General features: G+C 42.0%; 1 protein-coding gene across 8 annotated transcripts in view; it reads right to left on the minus strand.

Annotated features, from left to right (window-relative positions):
* The window catches only part of PIGN (phosphatidylinositol glycan anchor biosynthesis class N), a 94,168-nt gene that overhangs the window by 29,886 nt on the left and 40,601 nt on the right, over positions 1–23,681 (minus strand). For all 8 annotated transcript variants that reach the window (XM_082234260.1, XM_082234267.1, XM_082234266.1 and 5 more), the window contains 8 exons: positions 23,514–23,569; positions 18,697–18,775; positions 17,774–17,953; positions 13,603–13,742; positions 12,334–12,433; positions 11,993–12,085; positions 11,192–11,283; positions 10,158–10,272 (listed from right to left, as the gene is read on the minus strand). In XM_082234260.1, the coding sequence (XP_082090386.1) occupies positions 10,158–10,272; positions 11,192–11,283; positions 11,993–12,085; positions 12,334–12,433; positions 13,603–13,742; positions 17,774–17,953; positions 18,697–18,775; positions 23,514–23,569 (855 nt within the window). The remainder of the gene's footprint in view (positions 1–10,157; positions 10,273–11,191; positions 11,284–11,992; positions 12,086–12,333; positions 12,434–13,602; positions 13,743–17,773; positions 17,954–18,696; positions 18,776–23,513; positions 23,570–23,681) is intronic.

The following is a 23,681-nucleotide window of genomic DNA, read 5'->3' on the forward strand; positions in this document are numbered from 1 at the left end:
CAAAGACACCAAAACTTAAGTGTATAAACCAGAACCGACAAAAAGAGAGGAAACGGAAGCAGATTTGGCACTTTTAGCTAGAAAAAGCACCCATGTTTAAAGGGCAAGACACTTGTACAGCTCTCCCACTGTGCACATGTGTTTAAATGGCTGGGGTTCCTGATGCCCCCATGAAGAACGAAATAGTACGTAACCCATCATGCCCTGCCATGTGTATATATTATGGAGAACTCTGGTCCTGTAACTGAGCATGTACAACTGACAGCTTCACAGAGATATTTGTCATTGAAATGCACAGTAGGATTCAAGATGTGATGTGCGAATCTGCACTTGCCCTACATGACTTAAGTTCTTGATCTGAGTAGGGCAGATACAGCTGGCTATTCCATTTAACAAGCAGGAAAAAAATAGCCTCTGCCAGTATGAAAGAGCAGTGGGACACATGTGTGCCGTCACAACAGCTTTTCTATAAGCTTTGCAGCATGCTGGCCCCTACAAGGACACATTTTCTGCATCTCCTGCTCCCTTAGGGGATGGGATAATTGTCAGGAGCTCATCCTACACTCGAGTAGGACCATGGCAGAGACACATGCCCGACCGGCATGTTCTCTCCCTCCTGGTCTATCGTTCGGGAGCTTCAAAAGCGTTCTTCAGCCCAAACATCACAGCGACTGATGCCAACAGACATTGGCACACTTAGGGATCCGCAGAGTCTTCGCAGCTTGCGTATCAGACCTCAGCAACTCAGCATTTTGGCTAATCTGCCTTATTTACATATAAATACACACGGAGCACTGCAACATGGCTCCCTCTCTCTCTAGCTTCAGACAGCAAAGAGAAAAAGAACAAAGGACAATAGTCCAGCTTCACGGAACACAGTAACACAAACATCTTGTCTCCGTCACTTCCCGCTCTGTGGAGTCAAAACATACACTGTCATGTGATAGACAAAAATCCCATGACTGCAATCATGGAGCAGGAATTCTAACATCAATAGCCCTGTGGTAGAGCAATGGTTTGCATGCAAAAGGTCCCATCCCCAACAACTGCAGCTAAAAAAAAAGATTAGGTAGCAGGTGATGGCAAAGACCAGAGACCCTCAAGGGTTCCTACCAGTGCAAACTGCACTGGGCTCCATGATCTGGAATAATTCAGCACCCTAAGAAGCATCATTGGGGAAATGGTGCAGATCGGACCACAGTGTCACAGGTAACTGTTGCTTTGCCCACAGTGATGCTGGAGTTGGGAGCCAGGCTATTTGCATCCTCTTGCTGGCATCAATTCCCCCAACTCCATCTCTATACGAGCTCAGTAGCTCATATGGAGGCAGTCAGGTTATTTGTTCTGAACTGCTTATGCAGTTACTGTGGTTTTACATGATACTGGAAAACCCTCAGCACAATCTCAATTTAGCTTTCTGCAGAATTGGCTTGTAGGATGTCTCCCTCTCCCCAAAGGTTCTTGGTTCTTAACTTATACTATTCAGAATCTATCCTTTCACTTTGTCAGACTGGTTTTCTTTGCTTGGAAAAAATATACACAGTAGTTTCAATGCCATGTAGGAACAGTGCTCTTTTGCAAAAATGTTCAGTAATACTGTTCAGGATTATGGAAAAAGCTTGCCAAGTAGCCTGGGCAAAGCAAGAAAAGTTAAGAACTACATAAAAAAAACTAAAAATGCAGAAGCTCTAGGAACCACATACTGCTTAAGATATTTCAATTGGTCATGTTTTCTTGGAGGCATTAAGTATTGTATAACCCCATTATGTTTTGGATGCCACCGTAAAGTATTCAGCAACTCCCAGAGCAAACTGTTGATTCATACTTGCATAACTGCATTTCACACTTGATTTCACCTAGGCAGAATAAATAGGGAAACGAAACAAACTTTTGGAGGAAGGCTTTCAACAAAGTTTATTTAAGAGCTAGACCTGTCAATAGGAGTCCATTTCCAAGCTTACAGAGTTACAGATTAGAGAGGTAATTAGAGTAGATCACAAAGCAGCAGATATCTGGCACAGGTTTCTATGCTGGTTTAATAAAACTTTGCCTGGCGTGCCGTCATGTGACAATCCACAGAGAGGGCATTAAGTAATATATGCTGGGCTCTTTTTCCTGCCCTACACAACAACAGCTTAGACTTCGGACTTGAAAATTAATTTAATGCAAACCTTTTCCCCACAACAGCCAGTAAAGGCACTAGCCAGAGTCATCCTGCCGTTCCACTTTATGTTTGTCTATCAATCAAGTTTTATTACAGAGGAACCGAAGTTATTTCCAGCTTCGTCCTTACTTTGCAGCTGGATGGCTGTAAAGGGTAGAGCAGCAAGCCTACGCCCCACATTTGCCCGTTCACTGGAGTCTATAGGGAACTGAAACCGGTGATACTGAACTGTTTGGAGTGGGTAAGACAAGGCATGCCAAAAGGGCCTCTCCAAATTGGGTGTGTGGGCAGTAAAACAGCAAATTTAATTCTATGCAAACAAGCGTGAGATAAAACTGCCTGTATTGTAATGCCCTTACAGAAATCAGGGCTTTTAAGTACAGAGAGGAAACAAGTAAGAAGGGACATGATAAAGGTGTATCTAATATATGAAGTGGACAGAGTGAAGTACCGTATTTTTCGCTCCATAAGGCGCACCGGACCTAGTTTTTAGAGGGGCAAATCAAGAAAAAAAATCTTGCTTCCCCCCTCAGCCCCAAAGAGTGAAGAAGCCAAGACAGCGAGCGGGATCCATCCCGCTGGCTGTTTTGGCTTCCTCTTTAGCCGCGCGCAACCTCTCTGGCAAGGAGAGCCTGTGGGCTGCTATGGCAATACCCCCACCTCCCGCAAAAGCCCACAGGAGCCGCACACTCTTTAAGGAGCGCGTGGCTCCTGTGGGCTTTTCTATGAGGAGGGAGAAGGGACTGACTGGACGCGTCAGTCCCTTCTCCCTCCTGAGGAAAAGCCCGCAGGGGCCGCGCGGAGCTTGTGTGCGGCTTTTGGGGGCTTTCACTGCCTGCCTCCCCCCTGCATTCGCTCCATAAGATGCACACACATTTCCCCTTACTTTTTAGGAGAGGAAAAGTGTGTCTTATGGAGCGAAAAATACGGTATTTCTTCCTGTCTCATAATACTAGAACTCAGGGAGATCAGATGAAGTTTGTAGTAATGGGATGCTGGAAGATTCAAGACAGGAGAAAAAAGAAAGCACTTTCTGCTCCCTATGGAATTCACTCCGCAACGAAAGAGTCGTCTTTTAGCAGGATTATTGCAATAACCTGCAGTTTCACAACAGTGTATATTTAAAGTTGATGAATAAAAGAATAAGTTAATTTAGAATATGCAGGGGATGTAAAAAAAAATTAAAAATTAAAGAACCGAAGAAAGAGGAAGTCAAGTTTTGAAATGTTAGGATTGTAAAACTATCTAAATGTATATAACTGAAAATCATAAATAATTCTTTTTTAAAAAAAGAACCTCGTCTTTTGTATCACTCAATAAAACAAATATTTCTAAGCAGTTGTCATTGAAACAACAGAAGTACAACGATGTCATTCAATAATCCTAAAAAATAGGACCAAACAGAACAAAACCTATCTCTAATGAAGTTGTAACTTTAGTTTCTATTGTACACTGTTAAATGATTTTATTCATTTTGCTTTTTTAATAATAATAATAATTTTATTATTTATACCCCGACCACCTGGCTTGGTTTTTTACTTTTCCCCCCATTGTTTTTTACCAAACATTTAAATTTATTTGCAGGGGAGGAGATCCTTACCAAACATTTAAATTTATTTGCAGGGGAGGAGATCCACATAGAGATTTTATTTACAGTTAAGCAGTAAAGAAAATTTACAAAATACAGTGGTACCTCTACTTACATTCACCTCCGGTTGCGTATCCTTTGGGATACGTATGTGGCAAACTCGGAAGTATTTTTCCAGGTTTTGCCATGCGCACATGCGCAGAAGCGCACGTGCGCTAGCACAGAAGCGGTCCCTCCTGTTGCGGAAACCTCTGGATCCGACCAGAGTTCTGGAATGGATCCCGTCCGCAACCGGAGGCACCACTGTAAATATAAGCTATAGATTACAAATAAAACTGAGCAGTGTACACAACAGAGAACTAAGAGTCAGAGTCCAGGAAAGCGCGGGTAAATGTATAAGTCTTCAAGAGGCATTTAAAGGCCATTACGATCTCTTCCTCACAAATCACCCAAGGGAGGGAATTCCAGATGGAGAGTCTGTGTTGTCACCAAGCATCAGCCAACAAAGCCCTTCCCAAATATTTTGAATCAATTTTCTATTTTGCTCATTTCTATAAAAGTTGCACACAACAGCAGCCACCATGCTTGCTTTCTTTTGTTCCATCTTCACAGCAACAGAGCTGTTCATTATAAGGAATTCCCAATAAACGCCCTCAAGTACAGCAGAAGGAAATCAGTTAAATCTAGTTTTAGAAAATAGCAGCTAATAGTTGGGAACAGGCAAAGGGAGGCTGAAAGAATCCAGTCATAAAATGAAGGCTTCACTAGGCCTTTTTCTTACATGGCAGACCTCACCCATAACAGCCGATAAGGAGAGGAAGAAGTCAATACGAAGAGTTTACTAGGCTAGATACATTTAAATATGTAGCACAAAAAATGTACCCAGGTAATTCCAACCTGGAAGGCATCTGTACTCAGTTGTTCCCAAACATGTTTATTCAGCAACAGCACAAAAAGATGGAAGCTGGGGTGGATCTGTTTGCTCTGCAAACATAAAGAGCAACATTAAATTTGTCTTTTCCATTATGAAAATGTACTATACACACTGAGGGTGGGGTGGGAATGCTGTGTGGAAGCCAAAACAATCCTGTTTTAGGCTGATCAAGGCTGTTCTTACAACAGTATTTGTGTTCTATGTTGGTACCAACCAAAAAAACCTCAAGTTTGCCATTTTATTGGGATCTCTCTTTCTTTCTTTCTTTCTTTCTTTCTTTCTTTCTTTCTTTCATTCTTAAGGAATATACTTGAGAAGCTTTGCAGAGCCCTTCAAGAGACATAGGTGTTGTGAGTGAAAAAATGAAACAAAACGTAGAATATGAAGTAGTATGATTTTGTGCAGCCTGATTAATGCAAATAACTGAATAAATGTCTATTTATTTAGCTTCACAGAAATGGCTTGGTAGTCGTGTTTCGAGCTCATTCAAGAACCCAGGACAATGGCATAGGATTAATGTTTAAGTTAGATGTAATTATCTCTGCAGAATTTGAATTTTTCAGTTTCCAAATACCAAAGCTAACTAAATTGCCTTGGGTTTGTGGGGAGGGAAGTCAACAGCTCACAAATGTTTTTACTTCTTTCAGCAAACGTAGGACCACTTTGCACATGACATACTAGATAGGGGTGTTTCTAGAACATTCCCAAAAGGAGTGCCATCTTGGCCCTGCGACAGTGGGTTCCTGGGGCCATGGGTGCCATGCAGCGTGCATAAGCCTGCCACGAAAATCTGTGGGTGCCCGGCTCCTACATGGGGAATTTTGTGGGTGCTCAGGCACCCAGCGAGCAGTTGGCACCCATGCCCCAAGATGTTTTGAATGTTCATTTAAACAGTGAATAAACGTTTACAAGTGTATCTGCCACACAAGTACATGTGCCCCTCAAGCAGCTCTTGATTTTGTTTGGCAGCGATAACGTAAAAAATTCCTGATAGCTTGCTACTACTGTGCAGTGTGTGAAATGGCCTTGACGGGGAGATAAACAGAGGCAGCTTCCCTTCTCATTCACAACTAAAGCCTGCTGTCATGGCTGTCCAGCTCATCATATTCCTTCATTCCTTGGGAGTGTTAACCTGTCAGCTGAGGGAGCTCTTTAAAGGTTCTTAATGCAAAAAACAGGTTAAGGAGAGCCTTCGCACCTGAGAACTTCCAGATAATTTAGCCAAAGCCAGACCTCAATTTGTGGTTTGTTTGTTTTTAATGATATTTATTGAAAAAAGAATTTTTTAAAAATTACAAAGAAATAAAAAGACAACGTTACAAAGAAAAAAGACAAAAACAGAAAAATAAAAAATAAAACCATCATTTTCAAATTCTCAAATTTCATTACCTTCTTTCCATGACCTCCTCCTCCTCCCATCTCTTGTATCTTGATTAATAATTGTCACAGCAAATCCTTTCCATAATTCATAGTATTCTGTCCTTACATTACCTTACTCTATTTTCATCTTATCTTATAAAAAACCTTAAAACTTAAGACTTAAGTCTTATTTTTACCAGCTTCTCATAACCATGACCTTTTTACCTGATTCTTTAAACATTTTTACAAGAGCCAAGTAATTTCATTTCAACATTTTTCCAATGTTCATAAAACATTTCTGATAATAAAAATAAAAATAAAAAGCCAGACCCCAATTTGACTGAGGCTTTACACTACAATGGACTCAGTTTAGCATTTAGCCAAGGCATGCATCAAACAGCAAAAAGATAAAGCTAAACACAGTTTATATTAGCTAAACTGAAGATGGATTTGCAAACATTAATTCTGAGGGTAGGACTGCTTTCCTTTGAAAGGTTATACAACTTAATCACAATTCTCTTATAGGAAGTTATTGACTCCTAATTTAGGGTCCTTATTTACTGTAGCCAAATAAAATTCCCCCAGAGATGGCTTGGTTGGAAACCTATTTGGATTCTTTGTGGGCGCCATTTGAACTGTTTTCATTCCTAGAGGTTTGCTTTGTGGCAAAGCCAGCATGCCAAATCAGTCTGAGCAGACTCTGGTCACGAGGAGAGAGGAAAACGGGGGGGGGGGGGGGCAAGGATAAAGCGAAGTATTTCAAAGAAAGTAAAAAGGTCACTTTCATTACAAGGTTGTGGCAAATTACATGGTTGCAATCTGTTTTGCTTTTTATCTTAATCAGTTCAGCTCCTTAATTCTTCCATCAATACCACATTTACAGTGACATCTAGTGGCAACGCAGAACATGCTTTGGGGAGAAATTAAACTCTTGCCGAGAACTACTATGTTTTGAAAAATTATATTTAGTACCTATTAGAGCCAGCCTACAGCATATTTTCTTTTTACATGTACACTGGGTAGCAATAATTAATGTGCAGTCCACTGGAACTGGAACATTTTCAACCCTGTGATGAGCCACGCTTCAAAATTTTCTAGCAGAATTCATGGGAAATATGTTGACAATAGCTCCGATTTATGCATAATCTCCAACTGGAAATAATTAAATATTTCTAACAGAGCACCTTTCCTAAGTGCTTAAGTGCTTCACACACATTGTCGCAGTAATCTTACAGCATCAGTGTTAAGGTATAAGCCAGTCTTCTTATTTTCATATTATAGATGGGTGTGATAAAAGGGAAGTATAGCTCTGGGATTTTTTCCAGAGCAGAAGGGATGATGCTTTCTGCCAGTACATCAAGATAACTGAAGGACTCACTTTACTCCAGCAAGTGAATCAGGAAATAACAATGCTTTTATATCTGCATGTGACAGATTAGCAGAAGTAAAAAAAAAAAAGGGGGGAGAGAAAATAAGCAAATAGAGGCTGGGTGCTCCCTTCCTTTTTTTTATGGGGTTTCTACTTCAAGCTAGCAGTTTAAATATTAATTTTTCTTTGCAATATGGTTTGCATTTTTAATTAAACACCAAAGTTTGCATCTTGTCTGGCTGAACTTTTGCTAAAGCTCAGTGTAATTCACAAATTGAGCCTGTGCAGTCAGAAACAAGCACCGTCAAGTTCAATGGCACTTAATTCCAGATAAGTGCAGGATGGCAGGCATACTGATGCTGAGAATTTTGGTGTTTTGCTATTTATTTATCGGATTTCTAGAGCATCCTTCTTCGCACAGTGAACTCAGGCCAGTTTCCAACATGTTACATTCAGTATAAAGTAATAAAACACAATAGAAAACCAACCATTTAAAAATTACCGCAGCACAGGGGGCAGGGGAAACAACAGTATCAACTAATTTATCCCATCCACACCTCCAGGGAGAGGGAATTTCACAGTCAAGGCACCACAGCAGAAAAGGCCCTCTCTCATATCACTGCAAAGTGGGCTGAGCCTATTGGCATGATGAGAAAAAGAGTGTCCCAGTGTGTAACACTGGGTTGTACACAATTCATAGATCTACAGTGGATAGGGCCTGATATATTAGTGGGACAGTTTCCCCTCTATTCCCCAGCATGCTTGCGCAATTTTATGGGTATCTTCTTTTACATTTTAGAGGTCGCGCATACTTAAGACATAAGAGGGGAGTTCTTTGAGTCTACTAAGAAAAGAAAAAAAGAACTTTAAGAGAAAGTGGATATGTGTATATTCTCACGGAGGAAGTTTCAATGGCATCTCATGCCTAAGCAAAAACAGTAGGTTTACATTCTGAAATGACCTGGTTTCATAACACACAACAGATACTCAGAAAATATACCCTCTATATAATGATGAAGCTTAACCTATTTTGACAAAGTGGTTTGGGGCCATAAGCCAAGGATGTTCTTTATCTTCCCCCCCCCAACGCCCCCAGTGCCAGCCCTGCACGGCCATCTTTGTCCTGAATTCTTGGCACGAAGGACAAAGAGGAAATATTTTAAGTTTTTTACAAAACGAGCAGACACGAGAAAAATTGGTGAAAGGAAAGAGGACTGCATTGGTTTTATTTATGATCTGTGCGAGTAACTTTGAAAAGTTTTGTTTGCACGTCCCTCCAACAAGCATTTTCAATGCGGCTTTGAAATATATCCCGGGTAAGTAATAGTAAGGGAATAGTAAAGGAAACCAATTTACCCGCACCCCAAAATCATGGAACTGTTAGGCTTATTCTGAGCCAATTTGAGTTAGAATGGGGGCACGGTCTGACTGTTCCTCCAGCACCAGCACCACCCCTGGTAAGCTTCAAGATACCGCCCCAATACAAATGCCTAACTCCACCTTCATGAACGCTTGAAGGTCCAACTGTTGCTGCATCTCCTGCTCCAGAAGTTAAGATCCCTGGCTTCCTTCTGTAGCGGCACCAGAACTGTTTTGCTTCTCTGTACAATTGCCCAGGAAAGGGCTGCACATAATAATCTAAAGACGCTTCCTAGAGCTTTTTTATTATTACCGTATTTTTCACTCTATAGGACGCACCCAACCCGAGGACGCACCTTGTTTTAGAGGGGGAGAACAAGGAAAAAAATTCTCCCCCTCTCTGCTCAGCGCCCCTTCAGAGAAGCGGCAGGAGAAACGGAGCCCCTTCCATTTCTCCTCCCGCTTGGCTGAAGGGGCGCTGCGCAGCTCTCCCTCTCTGCTGAAGCTCTGCTGCTCTCCTGGCTTCAGCAAAAGGAACCTGAAGCCTTCGGAGCGCAGCAAGAGTTCCCGCTCTCCAGGCTTCAACGAAAGCAACGCGTAGCCTCCGGAGCGCGGAGGGAGCGCTCCCTCTGCGCTTCAGAGGCTTCGCATTGCTATCGCTGAAGCCAAGGAGCCTGCATTCTTTCAATGGGACGCACACACATTTCCCCTTAATTTTTGTAGGGGGGAAAGTCCGTCCTATAGAGCGAAAAATACGGTATGTTTAAAAGCCACTTTTACCCACACGGTCATAACGAGCTGAACAGCTGTTCCACACAGCTTTGAAACATTTTTACAAAACCCCGAGAAGAAGGATGGCAATCAGCCGTCAGACTATCACAAAAGCACGTGCAAGATACTGTCAGACCCATGCATGGGTTGGTTCCTATAGATGTGGACTATTCCACCTATTAATAGCACACAGAGGGAACAAACCACAACCGCTGACCTAGTGTTAAATGCAGACTAGGAGATCATGGTTTGGGTGTAGCAGAGAAATGGACCAAAAATGCGAATTCATGGTTTGTCATGATGCAGGCTCCCTTCACTCAACAGCAAGTTCCCAAAATGAATCGGTTACACAGAGACCCTCCTTTGTAAACGTGGAGCGTTCTAGCATTCACAACAGATTAGAGAAACACATTTGGAGCTCTGCTTGCTCCTTGGAGGTGCTGCGTTGTGGCCAATCATTACAAGTGCCTTAAGAAATATCAAATCAGTGGGGAAACTTGTGGTAAAAAGTAAGCTGACCCAGAAGAATACGCAGAACTGAATTTTTTTTAATAGTGACTGCATAAATGAAAGCTACACTTCTCAATAATTCATGTTTACAGAAGTCACTGACCTGAAAGAGGTATATTGTGAGTTCTTTACAAGGCATGTGTTTCTTTTTCTGTTTCCAGAGGCATGTCACCAGGTAAGATGAAGCCAGCAACAGAATCAGCAACCCTGCTGTGGTTCTGTAAAATATAAGACATTTGTGAGGTTGTGTGGTTTTTTTTAAAGAATATATAGCTTTAGGAATTATTTTCATGAAGTTGAAATCATGTTACTGAAGGGCAACTACACAACACGCATAAAACATTAATCTAAGCTTTTGGGAACTAGGAGGAAGACAGAGTCAAGACGTTTTGACTATGTCCTCCTTCCCTTTCACAAGACTCTGTTTCACCATAACTTCACAATTTCCCGTATTGTGCCAAAAATTTAAAAAGCCACTAACTTGGTAATTTACAGAGGAAGAATTACCTCCCAGTAACTAAGCAAGGAAGTTGTATAAACATTGGTTCCTTTCTCAGTGAATGACTGCATCTCCTAACTCTACCAGGTCCCAAGTCCACTTGCGGGCCCTTCGGTCCCTCTGTTTGCAGAGAAGAGCCTGCAAACCATGTCACCAATACTGTGATTGCAGGCCTCTAACTTCTGTTCTTCGCCTCTGCTCCCAGGACCCAGAAGGCAGTCCCCAACAATGTTATTTCAGTGGCTTTCCCTCTTCATGGCAGGGAAGCAGAGAAAGGAGGAAAGGTCTCCATAGAGCTCATAGCTCTACAACTAGTAGGAGCTATTAGAAATATCTAACTCTATTCTGAAAGAAGACTGAAACAAGGATAGGATTTCCCCCAAGGAAGGATACATTTATAGAGAGAAACCACTCTAGGATGCCTTTCTCCAACAAAGAGGAGAGTAGTGCTCCAAAAATGAAGTTTTCAATAACAAACCTCATAAAAAAACCCATGCATTTCCTCCACAATTACCTTATTTAAATTCTGGAATTCAACAATAGCGGCGATACGCTTTCAATAACATAATCCCCACCCAATGAAAACGAAATCTGTGCATGCCAGAGGAGGCTCGGAATAATTTTATTTGTACTCTTACACTAGAGAGAAACTTGGCTTTCTTCCTACAACAGGCATCAAGGGGAAGACTGCCAGAAGCAAACACGACAGAATCCAGCTTAGCACGATGGTCTACAGCAATGAAAAGAAACACCAAATAAATGAGTCACGTGTGCAAATAAAACTAATTACGGGAACTGAAATACGAAGTGGAAACAGCAGAGATCAGGTGAGGTCATGTCAAAATTGCCATTTGGAGGTCTCCGAATCCTCAATAAAAACATACCTGCACCAAATGCAACCTTCTGCCTCACATGTCATTTAAGAGTTATCCTTCGCACTCTTAAGTGTTTCTCGGTGGCCCGGGACCTCCAAGATGTTTTTGTTTGAAGACCATAAGGTCCTCCGTGGGACATACCAGGAGAGGTGGTCCCGTAGGTACGAGGGTCCTAGGCCGTATAGGGCTTTAAAGGTTAAAACCAGCACCTTAAACTTGAAATTAGAGAAGCCTTTCAACCCCATTCTCAAGAACGTACTTAAAGCTCTGTGACATTAAAGCAGAAAGGGACTTAGGAGCCACATGGATTTTGTGTAATGACCAGCTGGCTGCTATGAGAATTGCGCAACTTTTAAGAATTGGTGCCTGAATTTGCTTGTTTTTCTCCATCCTCATTTTCCCCACCACTTTTGGATCGTGGCTTTTCGATTGCAAGCCTGAGGGAAAGGACAGTCTCTTGTTTTTTGGATCTATAAGCCACCCTGGGATGCTTTTCGGCTGAAGAGTGGGGTAAAAATATCTTAAATTAGTAAAAGAATCAGAATCTCTCTGCACATTAAATACCTTTGCTTGGTTCCACTGCTGAGTAACCAATGGCCACATGGAAAAGATAATCAGGCCAAAACTGAGGGAGAAGCGATAGAAAAATGAGAAAACCTAGATTTAGAAATGGAATGGAGGTAGAGGAGAGAAATACAGACATGTTAGCAAGACTGACATTCTCCTCAAACAAATAATATCCCAAATAATATCTTCTTAGCCCAGTTTTAATTTCTCAAAACATTTCCTTTATTCATCCTTTTCATTATAGTTTAAATGTATGATTTATTTATTTTTTAAAAAAGGTTTCCAATGAAGTAATGGAAGCCAATTAATGAAAATCAATAATTAGGTGTATCACTTACTAATATTTCAATTCCCAGGATGCAAATGAGTAAGAATCCAGCAAGCTGAGCTGGCTGAAAGTACACGAAAGACGCCACTAGTCTCTGAATAACTGGGTATCTGTTTGAAAAGATTACATTAGGCAATTATTATTTTTATCAGATCAGGAAGTACATAAAGATTGTCACCTAACAAGGACCCTCAATGCCTATGAACTGGAAACAGCAGTTTCCAGTGCAGCACGAAACGAGAGAATAACTATTTACCGACATGACTTTAATTATCTACTTTCAAATTTTGTGTGGTACAAGTTTCTGCTTTGTATACATCAGTGTACAAGGCAGTGAACTTAGAAAGACTAAAGACATCATATGTAGCCTGCATCAGAGGGGTGCCTTCAGTAGCTAGAGAGCAGAATTAAATTCTGCAGACTTTCCTATCCCTCACTCAAGAGTCCAGACACAACACTTCCTTCATCCTCTCCCGCTACACATAGTTCAAATGCCCAGTTTGCCCTTTCCCTCAACTATTCCACGAAGGCGGAATACCAAACGAAATGAAATGTTGGCACTTCTGACAATGAACTGCTACTCTTTCCGCAATCAATACATATTGTACTAGCCTACAGAATGTGGTTCACTGCACAGCAGGAGCAACAGACAAAAAACAACCATAAATAACAATGCCAATGAAATTTTATTGCATAGTCTACAGAACAATTTACCCAATCAAAAATTTAAAAAGCACACATCAGATAATTTGCTGCTCAGAAAGTAGGCGATCATGTTATTCAACTACCTTTCTGCCATACTGAAAACACTTGCTCATCAGTAGCATAATCACGCTTTTATTTTTGTGTGGATGGTACATGAATATTGCAAGATTTTAACTTTTCCTGCGCAGGTTTTCAAGTTGAGAGTGAGGGACTACGGACTTGCTAGTGTGCATTAACTTGAAGTGATTGAAAGCTTTAGTGAATGTAGAATTTGGGTGGGTACTGTATGACTGAAATTTGTATCACACGAATTCTGATGTTTTATCTGGTTTTCCCCCCTTTGCTTTATATGCCATATGATTTAATCTTGTTGTTTGATTTCCTTGGTACATCATTTTGCAATATTTCTTAGGAGCAGAATTATACTTGAAATAAATAAATAGATATCAGGCCACTTTAGAAGGTATTACTCATCAGTTCCAAAGCTTTCTTTGCCTTTTTGCTTCCTCTTGATCAACTTCAAATGCAGCCATACAGGTTCCCTACCTCCCACCCCTCCTTTTTAAAAACTTACTCTTTCAAAACTGCGTACCATATCGGGACTGGTAACAGACAATATATGTAATAAGTCCAAGGCAAGCTTTGAATGAGCAGGAAAATGGCGATTAATACCCCGACAGCGAGAAACGTATACTGGAAAAGACAACCGGCTCCCTGAAAATAAAGGAGATACTTGTAAAATATTACTTTAACATTGCAAATATTTTATTTTAATGTTTCAGATTAAACTACTGCAAACTGTTTGCCAGCTTTTGCAATGCAAGGCAGACAAAGCAAAATTTCAACAAGCTGTTGACAAGCAGATTAGTTCACAGAAAGCCCAAATCGAAAAGTTCTTAGGATGGAACTAAAAAGGTAAAGGGGCCCCTGACCATTAGCTCCAGTCATGACCGACTCTAGGGTTGCGGCGCTCATCTCACTTTATTGGCCAAAGGAGCCAGCATACAGCTTCCGGTTCATGTGGCCACATGACTAAGCCACTTCTGGTGAACCAGAGCAGCGCATGGAAACGCCGTTTACCTTCCCGCCGGAGTGGTACCTATTTATCTACATGCACTTTGATGTGCTTTCGAACTACTAGGTTGGCAGGAGCAGGGACCGAGCAACGGGAGCTCACCCCATCGCGGGGATTCAAACCGCCAACCTTCTGATCGGCAAGTCCTAGGCTCTGTGGTTTAACCCACGTCCCAGGATGGAACTAGATACTATAATAAAGGGTGGGGGGGGTCCATGTTGAATTAGCCAACCCTGTAACACATAATGAAATGAAATGCCATTCTGTCCTGACATCTCCTCCTGCATCATCAGCAACCACTGACGATACAGAACAAAATCGGGGGAAACAGTTGCCACGTTCAGTTGTAAACTCTTGCCTTAAAGCATAGTGAGGGAAATTATTCTGTGAACACACTGTGTACTCGTGTACACAGCTCAAGCACCCTGTGCTTTGCTCCTGGCCTTCCTGCAGCAGAAAAACAAACCTCGGCTTCCTGCTCGAGGTTTGTTGAGAAGAAGCAGACCACAGGTTTTGGTTCAGATGTAATTGCTAAGCGGGCCGCAACTTGTGGTTTTGTTTTGTTGCTCAAGGAAGGCAGGAGCCAAGCGAGGAGGACTTGAGCTACATGCATCAGCACACAGCTTGCTCACAGGCTAATCTGCCTAGCTATGCTTTCCAATCAGTGTTACAATCCAACAGTGCCACTGTGATAACAAAGGGAGGCTGGCAAGTTTCACTTATATACCCTACAGAGGAGGCGAACTCTATATAAGATTGCCATTTTCAGAAGTGTTCTTGTCTTGCAATGTCTGGTTCCATCTTTACAGGAGCAAGAGTATTGTGTATTGTGCACACGGAGCTCTGCTCTCTGAAAGGCCTACCCTGATCATTTCTGTAGAAGAAGCATGCATCTATCTGACATATAACACTTTCCTCGACAAAATTCATGGGACAGACCAAATATACAGCTTTGCGGGATCATGATCAGAGAGAGGGAGTTTTTGGGGGGAGAGAGAGAATGAATTCCTTCTCTTTGAACAAATTAATTTTTAGTAGTTATTCTGGCAGCGCACTTGTAAATCAAAACATTCCACAAATCACAAAAACAGCATCTGTGAAAATAACTTTAAGGAAACTCAGGTTTCTAAAAAACATTTCTTCCAGCAAGGATCTATATCACTGAAGATTCAAATCTGCCTAAATGAGAATACAGTCGTACCTTGGAAGTTGAATGGAATCCGTTCCAGAAGTCCGTTCGACTTCCAAAATGTTCAAAAACCAAATTGCAGCTTCTGATCGGCTGTAGGAAGTTCCTGCAGCCAATCAGAAGCTGCGGAAGCCCCGTCAGACATTTGGGTTCCAAAAGAACATCCGCAAACCCAAACAATCACTTCCGGGTTGCGGCATTCGGGAGCCAAAACGTCCAAGTTCCAGGAAGTTTGACAACCCAGGTATGACTGTATATACCAATAATATGGGAATTTCTTATGCTGATTTGAAAAAACAATGCTAGGCAGATACAAACAGGCACAATATATATGAGGAAAGAGCACAGAAAAATCCAACATCTACCTTTTACTGTCTCTAATGTTATCCTAGGCAGGCATAGGCAAACTTGGCCCTCCAGATGTTTTGAGACTACAACTCCCATCATCCCTAGCTAACAGGACCAGTGGTCAGGGATGATGGGAGTTGTAGTCCCAAAACATCTGGAGGGCTGAGTTTGCCTATGCCTGTCCTAGGAAATTTCCTATATATGTACATATTATTCCCCCTGCCGAACAATGCAGATTAAAAAAAAAAAGACACTTGTTTGTGAAATTGCATCCATATACATCCAGGAATATAAACCCTACCAGGATTCATCTGTGGGGAAATGAAGGCATACACATATTCTAAGGAATCAGTGTACAGTGGTGACTCGCAAGACGAAAATAATCCGTTCTGTGATTCTCTTCGTCTAGCGGTTTTTTCGTCTTGCGAAGCAAGCCCATTGAAGGATTAGCGGATTAGCGCTATTATCGGCTTTTAGCGGCTTATCTGCTGATCGGATCAGCTGATAAGCGGCTTAGCGGCTTAGAAAAGGGGGGGGAGGAAAAAAAACCAGCAGGAACTCGCAAGACATTGTCGTCTTGCGAAGCAAGCCCATAGGAAATTCGTTTTGTGAAGCACCTCCAAAACGGAAAACTCTTTCGTCTAGCGAGTTTTCCGTCTTGCGAGGCATTCGTCTTGCGGGGCACCACTGTAGCTTGGTGGTTAGAGTGTCAGGCGAAGACTGGGGAGACCACAGTTCAAATCTCCCATTCATTCCATAAAGTGCACGAGGTGATCTTTGGCCAATGACCACATCTTAGCCTAACCTACCTAACAGGGCTGTTGTGAGGATAAAAACAGGGAAGCCACATATTCTACCTCGAGTTCTTTGAAAGAAAGATCGGATATAATTACAAGTAGTGAGAAGTGGAATGGCACCTTTTTTAAAAAATCCAATTTGCTCTTGTGAGCGCCAAGGGATACGAACCCCATTGTTTAAAAAGCAATTCGAACATTTTAAACAATTTACTCTCAGATGCTTAAAAATATTTAGAGATGTAATATGTAATACTCTCAAACACCTCCGGAAATTCAGAGCTCTAAAATTACATCTTTAAATATTCTTCAGAATCGTACGGGGAGAGGATATTTGAGACCAAACACAAGATATGAAACATTTTGTCTCTAAGTATTCTTTGAATTATTTAGAATAATTAATCAGCCCAGCTTATATCATCTTACACTGTACTTCGCAAAAGGTCAAGGCTCTGCTCACATGAATTTATTGGAAAATGCTAAGAAAACAGCGATCTTCATTCGTGTCACCAAACAAAGCAAATCCTTTCACAATGAAAGGTTTTCAGAGGTTTAATTTTTCCACAGCATAACGTCTTTGCTCTCAGTTCATCTTTTCAACTGTGCATATGTGTTTGAGCACTTGTCAGAGAAAACCTTTTTTCCTTCCTATTTAAATAGACGCATGAGATACCAGGAAACATGTCATAGGATTATTTTTGTGTCAGATGTATGAGAAAGAGGTAGCCCCCTTCTCCTTAACCTTGGTTTAACATTTCTTGCAGATGAATAAATGCTGGAAAAGCACTGGTTGATCTGGCACTGTTTTAAAGGCTCCCCCCCCCCTTGACACTTTTTTTCCTGCCACTCTCAGCTCTACTCGGGTGAAAGTGCAAGATATAAATGTAATAAATAACAGTACCTGTGTAGGCCTGCCAAGCCAGACACTGAGCTAACTTGCTACAGAAAATGCCATAAACAGCCTCAGCCCAATATACCTGAAGGGGTGTCTCCATGCCCATCGTTCAGCCCAGACACTGAGGTCCAGCTCTGAGGGCCTTCTGGCAATTCCCTCACTGCAAGAAGCAGGGAGCCAGGCAGAGGGCCTTCTTGGTAGTGGTGCCCGCCCTGTGGAACGCCCTCCCATCAGATGTCAAGGAAATAAACAACTAGCTGACTTTTAGAAGACATCTGAAAGCAGCCCTGTTTAGGGAAGTTTTTAATGTTTGATGTTTTATTGTGTTTTTAATGTCCTGTTGGAAGCTGCCCAGAGTGGCTGGAGAGGCCCCTATAAGTAATAAATTATTATTATTATTATTATTATGCAGGCAGACCCCAGAAGTGGCAGAGCTGAACTTACCTCTTTATTCGCGATACTCCTCGTCAGATCAGTATGCATCTTTGTAATAATCAAAATGACATAAAGTGTCCAGCCCACGAAACCCAGGGTGACACTGAAACCCAGGAAAAACCTGTCGTACGTATGATAATATGAGAGTCCTTCCAAGGCAAGGCGAATCAGCTTGCTGCAAAGAGAAACCTATAGAAAGGAAACAGCCTTTATAACCCTATTGCTCTCAAGACTGACTCACAACTGGGCTCAAACCCAACTTTCACAGACAAACCCAACTACCAGTTGGCAGGAGTTGGCACGAGCTGGGACAGAGTAATGGGAGCTCACCCCATTGTGGGGATTCAAACTGCTGACCCGCTGATCGGCAAGCCCAAGAGATTCAGTGGTTTAGACCACAGCGCCACCCGTGTCCCTGTTACATCACATGTAAACGTTCTACCACTAGATAGCAATAGGGGGAGGAAGGAAGGCCCAGATAAGGTGGGGAGGGGGAGCCTCAGGCCCCATAGGTCAAATTTGACCCTCTAGTCTAGACATTTCTATCTGACCCTTGGGACTCTCCAAAGGGCACAATGTCTCCCTAGCCACACCCCTTCTCCCTTCACCAGCCCTGCTTTGGACCCCACTTGACTGTTTTTGCCCAGCTGGAACGTGTCCTTGGACTCCGATGACACGTCTTGCTTGTATGGATGGAAAATATAGCGGGACATGTGAAGAAACTGGCCTATTGTATTTAAAAAAGGTTTTTAAAAAGGGGCCACTCTTGCATCTGTCGCTGGCCTCGCCACCAGCAAGTTGCCCTCGGAAGGTTACTCAGAGGGAAATGCGGCCCTCAGTTTGAAAATTATTTCCCCATCTCTTTAACAGTTCGCTAAAATACCACACAGAAGACTAAGGCAAGGTGGAAGGGACTGTTTCTGTTCACTTACTGCTTCCTCGTATTTCCCATGATGAATAGAAGTCCTTGCTTTTCTAAGAATGTCAATCTGTTCCGATTCAGAAAGAGATCTATGCACAAAAGAGAGGAATTTTATTTTATTTTAGTCTCAGTTCTATTTCTCTTTTGAGGCTGGAAGAATAAGAGCAGGCAAACTTCTTGCAATACTGTATTGTGTTCTATCTGTTTTGCTCTATAAAAGTTGTGATTGTTACTTTTTTAAAAAAAAGACACACACACACAATTCCCTCATCGATAGATTGCCATCTTGCTTAAAAGCATGTCTACAAGGGACCAGTGCAAACTTAAAAAATAAAATGCTGTATTTTCCCTGGGATCCACTAAAGAGAGCAGCAAGTTATGCAATGTTAAGGATATATTAGAAAGGGTGTTAGAGAAGAACAGCTTCATCTTCTTTTTATTCAGGTCGGCTGGCGGAGGAAAACTTAATAATTGGGAAGCTTCTGAATCCGCAATACTCATCTGCACAGTGGTACCGCGGGTTGTGGACGGGATCTGTTCTGGAGCTCTGGTTGGATCCTGAGGTTTCCGCAACCAGAGGGACCACTTCTGCACATGCGTGTGGTGCGGTTAAGCACTTCTGCGCATGCGCTGGGCGAAACCCGGAAAAATACTTCCGGGTTTGCCACGTACATATCCCAAAGGATACGTAACCGGAGGTGAACGTAAGTAGAGGTACCACTGTATATGTAGGCAACAAGTATGAAAATCTGGGAGGTTTGAATGGATGTTCACTGCATCTTACAGATCACTGCACCGATGTAATACTGAGCAAGCCCAAGAGACTTGAGATTATAGCCTCAAAAACTGTAGAGGCTTATCGTCAACAATGGGAGGGTAGAGGGGAATCTGTTTCGTTACAAGAATATAAACAACATCGTTCCTGTGTAAGAACAATTAATTATGTAACTAAACATCAGCACTAATTGTGCAAAGGCTTGTAAATTGTCCCTTAGGGGATGTTAGTAGCTCTCACTGGGAATATACATGACAAAATTAATATTTCCACCACATCATTCATGTCTCCCACTAAAGAAAAGAGAAATTGACAGTTCAGACACCAAGTCTGTGATGAAAATGAAGAACCATAACAAGAGTTCAGTCTGGTTATTGATGAATAGCTCTTTTGAAAGAGGCCATCTCTGCAGATAGGGCTTTCTTCCTGTGGGGTGGGATGTCACTAAACCTTATAAAACAAGTAAAAGCAAACAAACCCAACAATTTGAAAGGGGGAAATCTGTGCTTAGCACATGCTACCATACACGAGTTTGTTTCTAACCCCCTTACTTAAAACACACACATTAAAAGAAGTACAGTGGTACCGCGGGTTAAATACTTAATTCGTTCTGGAGGTCCGTTCTTAACCTGAAACTGTTCTTAACCTGAAGCACCACTTTAGCTAATGGGGCCTCCTGCTGCCGCTGCGCCGCTGGAGCACGATTTCTGTTCTCATCCTGAAGCAAAGTTCTTAACCTGAAGCACTATTTCTGGGTTAGCGGAGTCTGTAACCTGAAGCGTATGTAACCTGAGGTACCACTGTTAAAAAAATAGTAAGTTTCTCAATGGGCATAAATTGGTGAGATGAAATATCTAAGCCGCTCATGACAACAAAGCAGATTATTTTTTATAAGGCTGGGAAGAGAGAATTTGCACACTTATATATTTTGCATGTAAATAAATTAATGAGTCAGGGTCAATTAAAGGCCAGAGGGAGGAAAAAAATGTGATCCACAGCAACTCCTCTGGCCAACATTGCAGCGGAGTCAGAAGAATTCAGCAGGGACTAGAAATAGCAACTTTAGCCTCAAGGTCTGAAAGACGTGATGCAAGACACTTTCGAGTGAACGGGGCTTAATGAGGGAAGCAGGAGAAGATTGCCACAAATAATAATTTAAAGTAAACTCTCCATGTTGCAAAGGCCAAGCATGCATAAAAATAAAAAAGCTGTTCCAGTGAAACAGGTACACACGTGTACAGTGTTGTTGTTTTTAGTTTGTTGCTGGTTTTAATCTTTTAATCACTGGCTCCCGGTGGAGTACAGGGTCAGATTTAAGGTGCTGGTTTTGACCTTGAAAGCCCTATACAGCCTAGGACCCTCGTACCTATGGGACCGCCTCTCCCGGTATGCTCCATGGAGGACCTGATGGTGTTTCCTGCTTGGCAGGGGGTTGGACTCGATGGACTCGATGGCCCTTGTGGTCTCTTCCAACTCTATGATTCTATGATTCTATGATTCTATGACCTTAAGGTCTATAAATAGCAACACCTTAGTGGTCCCGGGCCCTAAGGAAGTTAGATTAGCTTCAACCAGAGCCAGGGCCTTTTCAACACTGGCCCCAACTTGGTGGAACGCTCTGTCTCATGAGACCAGGGCCCTGCAGGATCTGATTTCTTTCCGCAGGGCCTGTAAGACAGAGTTGTTCCGCCTGGCCTTTGGCTTGGAGCCAATTTGATTCCCTCCCCCTCTTTCTTTTTCCTTTTTTCCTTTCTCCTCCTGTGATGAGGCTGCATTTTGATGTTTTAATGTTGTGTTTTAATGTTGTTTTTAAGTTGTATTCATTCAACTTGTTTTTATTATTGCTTGTTAGCCGCCCTGAGCCCAGCTTTGGCTGGGGAGGGCGGGGTATAAATAATAATAATAATAATAATAATAATAATAATAATAATAATTTTGAATGTCTTAAATAGCTATCTTAATTGTTCTTACCAATAATACTATTGGTTTTTGTGTTTTTGTAAACCACTCTGGGGGTGGTTGTTGTTTTAAAAAGAGTGTATACATTTTGTGAAATAAAATAAATGAAAAAAACAGGCTATAAAAGGACACATTCTACTCATGCAAAAACATGCTGATTCCCAAGGTGACTGTGCCAGATCCGGCCCCCGGGCCTTAGTTTGCCTACCCATGGCCTAGAGGAATGCAGTGGTTAAGAGACAGAGAGTTGAACCAGAGAAGCTCCCAAATTCAATCCCTATCTTGGACAAGAAGAGCTCGCTAGATGATGATGGCCTGAGGCAAGCCATTCACTACAAACTTCCAGCCTGGCTCCACTGAAACATGGGGATAAAAATATTGATCTACCTTACAAGGGTACTGTAAGGCTGACTGACCTAATGCATGCATAGCACTCTTATGATATAAGCACTGCATGCAATAACGCTAAGAAAAATATCTTGGTCGCTGTTTTAATTCTAATAGTGGTCTGCAGGCTACTTGTTCATCTCTTTGGGACCAGAGGGATTTTGGGGGAGAGGATCCAGCATATAACACATTAAATAAATAAAGATCCTAGACTAGATGGTCCTCAGGGTCTCTTCCAACTCTAGGATTCTATGAATGTGAATTCTATGACAGCTTCGCTTCTTCTATCAGGAATGTATGTGGGTGGGGCTATTTTGTACATTTTAGCTTGTCCCCCCCCCTTTATTAAAATTCAGAGAGATGCTCAAAGTGCTGAATGTAGGGAATATGTTCACTACAAAGGAAAACTGCTTTATAAATTATTTCTTCTCTGCAAAAAGTCCTGCGGACCATAGTTCTCAGAGGGAGTTAAAGGAACTGTTATGAGAATTCTTAGCACTCATTCTGAGTTGTGATTCCGGTCATTCTTCTTTAGAATATGCTTTACTATGGATATGGCAATATGTTCTAAGAAGCCCACTCAGCAACTGAGGTCTGGCCAACAGACACTGCTGCCCATTATGTCTTTGCAGTATATTAGGACAGTAAACAACAAAGAGTCATTTGCTGCCACAGGTTTCCTTCTTTCTGAACATCGCGTCATTAAATGTTCAGAGAGGTTCGCAAAACCCCTCTTCTTCCAACAGGGACCTGGTAGCACTCAGCCATTTCTGTGGTTCTTTTAATTTAGAGTGTTTTTAATTGACGACGTCTGTACTATGCTCTTATGGTCTTATTGGCTGGTGTCGCAAAATACTTGGAAAAAGCAGGATTAAATTGTTTGTGGTAAATAGGAAGCAGATGTCTGCTACACAGTCCCTTTGTAATTTATCTCCCATCTCTAGAGGGGGATAGAGACAGGAGCAGTGAGTATTATGCTTGCTCAGTTTTCCCCTTTCAGAGTATCATAGTCCACTTCCTCAAGTCATCCTCCTGAGCCAACAACTTGGGTCTATCTTCTCCTACTCCCCATGGCAATTGGTAATAAAATCAGGAGTAAACTGGGGTAAGCCTGCAGCTGGCACTGATACAGTGGTGCCCTGCAAGACGAATGCCTCGCAAGACGGAAAACTCGCTAGACGAAAGAGTTTTCCGTTTTGGAGGTGCTTCGCAAAACGAATCTCCTATGGGCTTGCTTCGCAAGACGAAAATGTCTTGCGAGTTCCTGCGGGGTTTTTTTCCTCCCCCCCTTTTTCTAAGCCGCTAAGCCGCTTATCAGCTGATCCGATAAGCCGATAAAAGCCGCTAATAGCGCTAATCCGCTAATCCTTCAATGGGCTTGCTTCGCAAGACGAAAAAACCGCTAGACGAAGAGAATCACAGAACGGATTCTTTTCGTCTTGCGAGGCACCACTGTATTCATGACCTCCTCTAAATATTTATCCTCACAACACCCCACCACGTCATAATTATTTACATCATATTGGGCCCACCTAGCTCTGCTTTTAAGTGTTTACATTTTCTCAATCCAAGCACTGATCCCACGCAGCTCAGTAAATATCCCTATCAGTCCGGTTATTCCTTTATCATCAGTATTTGATAGAAAAGCAGAGAGATTTTAAAAAAATGTGTTTAAGGAAACACAGTAACATTGAGGACACCCTTACTTGAATGGTGAAAACAGGAATGAGAGTGTGCTTTTCTTCTTCTGTGCCATCTTAATCTGAGAAAGAACGACAGGTTTAAACAAAAAGCAGTGTACTGTATACTGTTAAGGAAATGAATTACGGAAAATATGGAGTCGCATGCCAACCTTCTGCATCTATCATACACAG

The sequence above is a fragment of the Podarcis vaucheri genome, assembly GCF_965113315.1.
Source record: "Podarcis vaucheri genome assembly, chromosome: 8".
NCBI classification, from domain to species: domain Eukaryota; kingdom Metazoa; phylum Chordata; class Lepidosauria; order Squamata; family Lacertidae; genus Podarcis; species Podarcis vaucheri.